Below are 9652 nucleotides of genomic sequence, written 5' to 3' on the forward strand. Positions count from 1 at the left end.
CCTTGCCCAAGCCTGCTGCACAGAGCAGGACCATCTACCAAAAACCTTACGTTGTCCTTCAACGAGGAAGAGGTGATCCTGGCACTCAGTCCTCTGCCCTAAGGAGAGTCCTCCTTAGCACCGAAGCATCTCAGCAAGTGACTTTGGCTCCCCAGACACAACCCAGCTTTCCAACCTGGTCCCTGTTCTGATGGCACAGCATGGCCATGTCACCAAGCAGCTCCCAGAGGCAACATGGACGGTGTAGTGTCGCTGCCGGTGTGGCACTGGCCCCACCAAGCTGGGCTGAGGGTGCCCAGCTCACCACTTTTATGTCACTTTTAGGGGGGCTCAAACCACACATAAAACCATGAAGCAACACATAGAGAAACCCAAGGGGGTGGAGGTCTCCTCTGCAGAGAGGTGGGGGTTGGAGGGCTCAGACACGTCCCCAGGGGCTGTGCTCGGGCAGTGGGTGCCTGGGGGGTGGCTGCTGCAGCAGGGCGGCCAGGATGCTCTGCAGCTGCGTAAGGCGGGCGCGCAGGGAGGTGGTGGAGAAGAGGTTCAGCTGGTAGGACGGGTCAAGGGGCAGGATGGAGATGAGCCACCAGCACCACGTCGGGCCGTCTGCCGAAGCCTGGAGGGGAGAGAGGAAGAGACCCCCACGTCAGGAACCGCAAGGTGAATGGGTGACTCTTGGGTGGCATCACTGATGGGAAACATGGTTCTTGTCAGGATGGCAATGCCAGCTTTGGCTAAGGTCTTCTCTGAACGGTCCTTTCATCTGTCCAGGCTCAAAACTGCTGGATAAACTAATTTACTTTCCAGACAAGCATTCCCCAGGGAGACTCCAGACACAGATGTAACCAGGAAAAAGTCTCTGCTGAAGAGATAAAGCAACATCTTGTGTGTTTCCATGTTTAAGGCAATGCTTTTGTAAACATGGGCCAAATCCTGCGTGGTCAGTGCCTTCTGGGGCACCTGCCTTATCATCACTCACAGAGGTGAGGTGCAGGCCAGGCAGGCACAGCCACTGGGCAGTGCTTTTGTTAACCAGTTTCTTTAAAACCTGAGCCAAACTAAGAGGGAAATGCTCGATTCAGCTGAAGGAGGATGAGTTGTTTTCTAATTTTGAGCACAGCAGTGTTGATGCAACTGCTGGCCAGGACAGCCTTAGCCTGGGACAAGCCAGCAAAGGCTGCCCAGGGAGGCTGTGGAGTCTCCATCTCTGGAGATGTTCAAAACCCACCTGGACACTTTCCTGTGCAACCTGTTGTAGGGAACTTGCTTTGGCAGGGGGGTTGGACTGGATGATCGCCTGAGGTCCCCTCCAACCCCAACCATTCTGTGATTCTGTGATTTGTAATGATCCAGGGAGGAAACACTCTCTTAAAGGAGTGAAAACTAAATTTTGGGATATTTTTTTTTTTCCCTCCAGAATCTGAATTTGTCAGAGCAATTTAATGAGCAAACTGGATCCTGCCCTCTTAGCTCCTCTCCTCTGGGCAGCTACAGATGTCTCACAGGAACACAATGAGAAAGGAAATTGCAGGCTTGCTGAGCTGTGGGGTTCTTTTCTTTGCCCATTTGTTTTTTTCTTTTTCCCAAGAGTTTTCAAATCCACACAGTTTAGTTTCTACCACATCTTTGAATGAGAGATGCCATAAACAGTAACAGGAGTGAAAAACAGGGTTTGTTTTGCTCATCTTGGGGGTGAACTGAGCAGGGAGTGAGGTGGTCAGCACAGGAACAGGTTCCCCTGGTACCCTCTCTATTTAGAGCATCCCTTCACCCAGGGCATTACCTGGATGTCCTCTTCCTTCTCGGGCAGTGGTCCATGCTGCATCAGAATGTGCCTGGAGGCAAGGTCTCCATGCTCACAGAACCGCTGAGCCAAGCTGTAGGTGCTTTCGTGCAGACACTGCAGCTCCTGCAGCTCCTCCCCATCCACCTGCGTAGAGGGAAGAGGGATGCAGAAGGTGTCCATGGAGAGGCTCTGTCCCACCACAGCAGGGGCTTTCACCCTGGTCATACCCTCACCTTCTTGTCCTCCAGGTACTCGATGTCGGCAGTGTTGTAGCCATCCCTGTGTCCACGGCTCAGCACCCGGAACCGCCGCCTGCCAATGGTGTCCACCAAGGACCTCCCATCCGCCAGCAGCTCAATCTGCCGGATCTCCAGCATGCAGCCGTAGTCAGCAAAACTGGAGGGAGTCAGGGAGAGAAAAGCGGGGCTCAGCTGGGATATGAGTGGTGGGAGAACTGCTTCTCCTGAAGACATCACCTCCAAGGAGGAACGGGGCCAGGAACAAGCTGGCTGGGAGGGGGCAAATTCGGTGGTTCACTCAACTCTGTTGAGTTACCCCTTGCTGCTAAGAGGAACAGTGAGTGCACTGCCTGCACTCCCTTGGATTCGCCTTATACCAAAATAACTTAGGTCCCCATACTGCCCTAATGTCCAGTGGTCCTGAAGACACCATCCCTTGCAGAGACATCCTCCCAAAGCCCAGAAAATGTTATTTATCTCATTTCACTTGAACAGGACCAGAGCATAGGGAGAGTACATCATGTAAACACAGGTATTTAACAGAGTGCTTGGGCCAGGAGCCTGGAGACTGAGCCAGTCCAAGATCTGGAGGTGCCACTGGGAACATAAAGATGGCCACACCACACCAAACAAAAGCCCATTTAATCCAATGTCCTCTCTCAGCTTAAGGACAAAGTATGAGAAACATGGCAATTTTCAAGTGCTCACTAAGAGGAGATGAAGGTCACAGCCAGGGAACCACGCAGCTCAAAGATGTCCTGAGCCAGAAGCTGTTCCCAGACCATTGTACTCAACAGTCACCACTGGCTCTGCCCAGCTCTAGCCGTGGCCCCATTCCTTGCCTGGCTAGTGGTGATGCTGGGAGGCAGCAAGATCCTGTTTTGCTCTGCTGTGTGGGGAACACACCACCTCCCTGCTGATTTTATCTGTGGGGTGCAGTGGAATAGGAAATTGCACCTTGCTCCTCCTCTCCAAACTACTCAGGATTTGGGGCTGGGGCAGAGAGGGGCAAATCAGCCAGGGCAGAGGGAAGCTGTCTTGCCCAGGAGCTCACCTTTTCCCATTCTCATATATACACATGCCGAACCTCCTCGTGCCGGTCTCCTGGCACCGCCGGATCATGAGGCGGTAGCGAGGCTCGAAGACGTGCAGAGGGCAGGCGATGCCTGGGAAGGACATCGTGCATACGAAGATGGGGATGTTCTTGGTCAAGCTGAGGGACAGGAGGTAAGACCACTATGAAACCTCCCGGAGCAAATCCCATCCCAAGGGCTCTGCATCAGCTGCTCCCCTGAACCAGATGTGTCCTTTTCCCCAAGAAGTGATGGTTGGGCTCACCAGGAGCCCAAGGACAGACTCTGCCCACAAAACAGCTCCTTGCAGAGATGCTCCCTCATCCCCAGGTGCCCATGGGGCATGTTTACACACACCCAACACTGCTGTGACATGGTCTTAGAAGTGGGACAGACATCACCTGAGCAGAACCAAGCCAGAGGAATGGTGTGTGGTGTGGACAGCCCCCTCGGAGCCCCCATTCACATGCACATGCACACTGGCACAGGTCCCTGCTTACTTGGAGAGCTCTGCTATCTCAGCCTGGTGCAGCTCCCGGCGCTCGGCCAGCTCTGCGGGGAAGGTGGCCAGCATGATGTCCTGCAGCAGCACGGTGGGGTTGTAGCTTCCAGCCTTCAGGTACTGAAAGAAATTAGACCCAGAAATAGGTTGGAGAAGAGCAGGGGGGGAGCTCCGATGCTCTGCTGGGCTCTGAATCACGCTCACTTTTATTGGAGCTGAGGGTAATTTTAGACCAGAGAAAGTCAGGGATAAAACCTATCAGGAGATGTCAAGCCACCTAGCAGGACGGGATGTCAGCTCCACCGAGACCTCCAGACACAGCTCAGACCCAGGGCCCATCCAATACAGCATCCTGTCTCTGACAGTGATGCAGTCCTTGTATGACAACCTAATTTCCCTGACGGTCTCATCCAAATCCCTTTTCATTAAAGATTAAATCAAATCTCCAGGCTACCAGGTTTTCCATCCATTTCCATTTTTAAAAATAATTAGCATTCGTTTCTTTCTTTCCCTCTCTCTCTCTCTACCTCTCAGTCCTGTTTACAACCTCACTAAATCACTGCAGCACCTTGTGGAAATTAATCTCTTGGTCTTAATTATCAACTGACTGGTTATTCCTACGTGAGTGGAGCTGACACTGCCATGCCAGGGAGCTGCTAACAGAAGAACATTGCACCTTCCCACACCAGCCCTGGGCATGTTGCTGAGCTCCCTGCTGTGGAACATGTGCCTCACCTCTCTCAGGCTCTGCTTGCAGAGGGGGCAGTTGGGCCGGTGGTCCAGGCAGCGTTCAAGGCACTCTTTGCAGAAGGTGTGCCCACACGGCGTCGTCACCGGCTCAAAGAACATCCTGCAAAGGGACCAAAGTCAACGGATGGCAGAGAGCAACGTGGGGAAGGAGCACAGGTAAGCCCAACAGAGAGACACTTAACAGAGCCTCTGTTCACAGGGCTGGGTGCCCTCAAAGCTATCATTCCCCAGGCCTGGCTCAGCAGCCTGGTTTGGAAACTCCAGCTGTTCTCAGCCCCATGGCAGGGGGGTCCCCCAAAGCACTCTGGGACTTGCAGAGGCCCAGGCTGGTGCTGTAAAGGTCGAGTAGGACAGGGCAGGCAAAGCCCTGGGCATAGCTGCTGGCTATCCCCAGCCTTGCACCTGCATCTTCCTTGAATCACCTTGCTGAGAGTAAGAGATTTTGCTTCCAGCAGGAACAAGACATTTCCCATGTCCCCCACCATTTCAAGGGTAATCTGCTGCCTTCACCAACCTCTTGAAGACAGCAATGCTGCAGGGATATGATGCCACGGAAAGCTACGTCACACTGTGTCCTCCAAGCCCTGGCAGCCCATGGCTATGTAACTCATCTTAACTAAAGCTGCACTGGCTAAGCTTTGCTCATAACTCCTGTTAATTAAATGTAAACGTTCCTAACTGGCTTATTCTTTTAATTAGAAGTCTGGGCTCGGACTGTTGGACTTGCACAATGATGTAAGATGAGAACTGTCACAGGCCTGAGCACCGCTCCCCGGACCCCATCAGTACATACACGGCACATACAGGTCCTGGCAGGGCTGTGGTCCCTCAGACACCCCCAGAAATGTGTAGCCCAAAAGACAGCAATGGGAAAGTGTTTCCTCCTTCCCTGGCTCCAAGTCCTCCAAGCACTCAGGCTGCTTACGAAAGGCTTCAGGATCAGAAACGAAAGGAAGGACTCAGCACCAAGCCCTGACTCCTCCTGTACATTACATCTCCCTGCTCTCAGAAGAGACACAAATTCACCTAATTTGGACCAGACACAGCCTTGATCTCTCTCTCCCCTGTGTCATTCCCCTGTGCCATGCCCAGATCTGGAAAAAGCCACTGCACAGGAGACCTTGACCATCTTGCATGTCCGGCAGTGCAACGCCCAGCCCTCTGCCAGCAGCTGCTTGCACAACTGCTCAAGGTCCTGAGACACATCAGAAATAACAGCCTGGTTTCAGCATGGCCTACAGCAGCACTCAGCCCTTTCCTGGCCCTGAGCCAGAAGATGGACATGGGCTCAACCTGGTCCCCTCTTCCATCTTGAGGGACAGAGCTCAGAAATGCTCCCCTCTGGGTTTGCAATACCCCTGCTGTTGATGGCATTTCCCTGGGGCAACACCTTCCTGTTCCAGCCTGCAGTTACAAAGGGCAACCACCACTTTCAGTCTTAAAACATCCCCACCTCCACTCCCATGTCCCAGGCTATACAGACCCAACGATGCTGTGCCCTGAGACAGGGTGATCTGAGGTTTTACAGCCTGGCAGGGCAAAGCATGGCCCCATCCTCCCCTCCGAGCTGTTTGCTCTGCTGAAACCTGCACTGCAGCAGTACTGGGGACTGAGTTTGTTATGAAGATGTGAAGAAAGTTCCACACCAGGAAAGAAAACCCAGAAGGTGTTAATTCTTCAAACTAAAAGCTCTTCCACTGGAGAACTCACCGTATGCAGAGGGAGCACTCCAAGTCAGATATGCTCAGCAGCTCCCCGAGGCAAGTCTGGGTACATTTTGCTGCTGCTGTTTTCTCTTCATTATCTAGTGGCAAAAGAGAAGGAAAGAGAAGACAACAACCTATTTTGAAACTGAAATTAATCTTTGCTTTCTGACCTTGTTCTGCCATGTAACAAGTGCTACATAAAGTGCTCTGAAGGTTAAAACAAAACCACCAGGAAATGTGACATAACTCCCCCCATTAACCTACCCATATTCATCCATAGCTTTTCCATCAGTGGGTCTCATAGTACTTGGTAGAGGAAGGTGGTATCTCCCTACCTCCTTTGACAGGCAGAGAAACTGAGGCACTGGGAGGAGAAGTGGCTTAAGAAGTTCCCAGATGGAGGTCTCTGGAGACCTGCTACAAGGCATCATCACTACTTTATACAAACCCACATACATGGAAGCCATCTGGCTGGACACTGACGGCAAGTTAATGTCAGTGGAGGTGTTGTGTCCCCAAGCTCAGGACATGCCATGTCCTTTGCAAGAGAATTTAAGTTCTGATTGAAAACCCATGGGACCCAAAGGAAGACTCTCCCTGGCTCCACAGAGGCTTTAACAACAACTTCAGTCCAGCTTTAGCAAGAACGTTTCGTTAAGTGGCACCCAAAGGTTTGGTGGACGTTCACCAGCTCAACACAGAAGATCAGATCCTCCTCACATGCATGAGAAGCAGCAAACGTGCCAGCCAGAGCTGCCCCATCAGGTGCCCTGGGGATCTCTGCTCGCTGAGCTGGCACACAGCACAGACACTGAGTTTTCAGTGCCAAAATGGATTTTAAACAAGTATTTTGAATGAGATGAGATCGTGGTACCTTTGATGACACTCATCTACCAACCACCCACCCTGTCTCTCTGCCAACATCTCCGGTTCCTGCCGTCGCCCCGGCTGGGAAAGGGTGGCTGTCCCCTGGCCGTGCTCAGAGCCAGTGTCCCAACTGCCATCCGCCAGCTCTTCCTCCTGATCCTACACACAGCAAAGATGAGATAAGTCCCAAATTTCTTCTCTCTTTGAATACACTGTCCCACCCACCCCACCGAGCCTGATGGCATCGAGAGTTTTTCTGGTGTGTTGGTGTAATTAACATCTTGCATCTGCAGGACAGCAGGTGAGCGTGGCCTTCACAAACATCCCTGCTCAGCTCATGGTTAACACACAGGTTGTTTCTGTCCAGATGCACCACCTGGTATTTGAGTGTATCTGAGCCCATTTTCTCTGATTTCCCCCTCTCTCCAAACCTGACAAATTCATCTATAGAAAGCAAAGAGCAAAAGATGAGCTTGCCTCAATAGCTGCTAATGGTCTGAACTGCTCTCAAATGTGCATTTTGGATTAAAAAAAACCCCATTAAAACTGACTTTTTTTTCTGAATGTAATCTGACTTGGGTGTTTTAAATACAATGAGTCTAAAATCTCACCACAAGCATTGCAGACTAAAACTGGGAGAGGAATGGAGACAGAAAGAGCCTCCACTGTTCCCCCAGTCTCTGCAGCATCAGCTCCAATGGTGTTTTTGCTGTCCCACTCTCCGCTACCTGCAGCTTCTCATCCCAGTATGCAAACACATGCGCGTGGCTATGGTCCTGCACAGCCTGCCTTTATCACACCTCCTTTTCCATCATTGTAAAACCCCAATTTTAGATGTTCCATCGCAGACTCAGATCTTTGTAGGTTCTCTCACCTCAGCTTGTGTGGAAGACGATGGGAGCACAGAGCTCCCTCCATGGACCTGGGGACTAGTCAAGCCCTGGGGAGGACCACCTGGGCATGCAGCAGCCATGTGTGGCTGAGGAGCATCTTCCCGCATGAGGACCTGCAAGGACAAAGTGGGGCTCAGGGAGTGCTGGGAGAAGGAAGCAGGGAGGTGGGTGGGCTGCCAGGCTCCCTCCTTCCCCAAAGCAGCCTCCTGCTCACCACAGGGCACATGGGGGTTCCTTGTTTCAGTGCTGGCTCAGCTCTGTCAGATAAATTCCTTAGCAGCACATAAGGAAAAAAGCAGCATGAGGCAGCAAACAAAATCATGTATTTTAAGGAGTGGGACCCATGTTCTCCATCACTCACAAAGAGCAAGAAGGAAATGGGCTGTGGAAGGTACAAGGTCATTCACCATTCTCCTGTCCTTTCCCTCCTGGAGAGCAAGTGTCCATTCATGGCATGAAGTCCCCATGCTAGGGACACTGACGGAGGCTCCACTGGTACCTGTGATTTTGGTACACAGGTGGGTGCTGGCCTGAATCCATCCGCAGAAAATGCAGCTCTCAGCTGGCTGCTTTGCGTTGGGTGACTGCTGATGCTACCTTGAAACCTACCTTATGCCAGGTCAGCATCTAATCTCTGCAAAACCTGAGACTTGAAGATGTGGAATGAGGAAGGGGAGTTTTCTTCATGGGTGAACCTGCACTGGAGCAATGGCTCCAAGGCTCTTGGACCAGGACCCAACTTTACTTGATCCCAGTGCTGCCCAGAGCAGCACGATTGTGATGGTCATGAGTCCTTAAGAGTGCAAGGGCACAGGACCGCACCGCGGTACAGCCCACGCACCTTCTCCATCTCTCTCTGAGCAGGGTGGAAATGGGGACTGAGCGTGAGGCAGTGCTCCCATGCCAGCAGGGCTTCAGCTCTCTGTCCCATCTCTAGAAGCACCTTCCCTTTCCTGAAGAAGGCCTGCAGAGCAGAAAAACCTGTGATGACTATGAGACAGTGACCAGCTGAGCACATGCCCCTTCACCTCCCATGCAAACCCCAAGGGAATCTCCCTCCAGCCTCCTGCCTTCTCCCATCCCAGGCCAAAGTACTTGGACACATCACAGCTCCCATGATCAGACTTGTCCTTTTTGCCCACCCACAGCCAGGTATCCATAAAACAGGACTCTTCTAAAATGCAGCAGCTGCAAAAGCCAAGCAAACAAACCCTACAGAGATCTAGAGAAGGAGTCAAGGGCTTCTGCCTTTGAAGCTGCAAAACTATGGCCAACGAGTTCTTCACAAATCAGTAAGTGAGCTCCCAGGGATGATGACTCCAAGGGTAGTTCAGCCTCTGGCCAACATTTCCCCGAGTCCCCAGCTGTGATCCTGCACAGCTACGTGTCCTCACCACCTGCACACCAGCAAGGACAGACACGGCACCGGATCTCTCCATTAGCACAACGCAGTGCTTGCAGCCTGGATCTGCAACTTAACGGGTTTGGCAAGTGTATTTCTGAGCAGGATGAATTTAATGGCTAGGAGAAATCAGGAAAGGGGAAACTGTACAGTAAGATGCCCTCTGCTCACCTCATGGTCTCCAGGCTCAGCCCTGCACACGGTGTCCAGGTCCTCCAGAGCCTGTGGGTGCTGTCCCAGCGCTGCAAACGCCTCTGCCCGGCACAGCCGCAGGGAGCTGGCATCTGGGGCTGGAAAGAGAAATGTCGTCACTCTTGTGATGAGCATGTGCACGATGAGGCAGCCTGGATGAAACCAGGGAGATACCACCGTGGTGGGACAGTCCCTGTGCCACTGGCTCACACTGAGCACAACCAGCTCTTGGGCTCCACTTC

The 9652-nt window shown here is 52.4% G+C and overlaps 1 protein-coding gene across 1 annotated transcript; it reads right to left on the minus strand.

The window, feature by feature from the left end:
• Positions 1 to 418: 418 nt before the first annotated feature.
• Positions 419 to 9545, minus strand: LOC114818413 (LON peptidase N-terminal domain and RING finger protein 1). The gene is made up of 11 exons (XM_029084155.1): positions 9390 to 9545; positions 8658 to 8780; positions 7798 to 7929; positions 6941 to 7082; positions 6061 to 6154; positions 4336 to 4450; positions 3599 to 3720; positions 3080 to 3238; positions 2020 to 2182; positions 1784 to 1930; positions 419 to 616 (listed from the first exon to the last, which is right to left on the minus strand). The coding sequence occupies exons 1-11, from the start codon at positions 9543 to 9545 to the stop codon at positions 419 to 421; spliced, it is 1551 nt and encodes a 516-aa protein (XP_028939988.1).
• Between the last annotated feature and the right edge of the window lie 107 nt (positions 9546 to 9652).

This window comes from Antrostomus carolinensis, unplaced genomic scaffold, assembly GCF_000700745.2.
Source record: "Antrostomus carolinensis isolate BGI_N321 unplaced genomic scaffold, ASM70074v2 scaffold9153, whole genome shotgun sequence".
In the NCBI taxonomy this organism is placed as follows: Eukaryota; Metazoa; Chordata; class Aves; order Caprimulgiformes; family Caprimulgidae; genus Antrostomus; species Antrostomus carolinensis.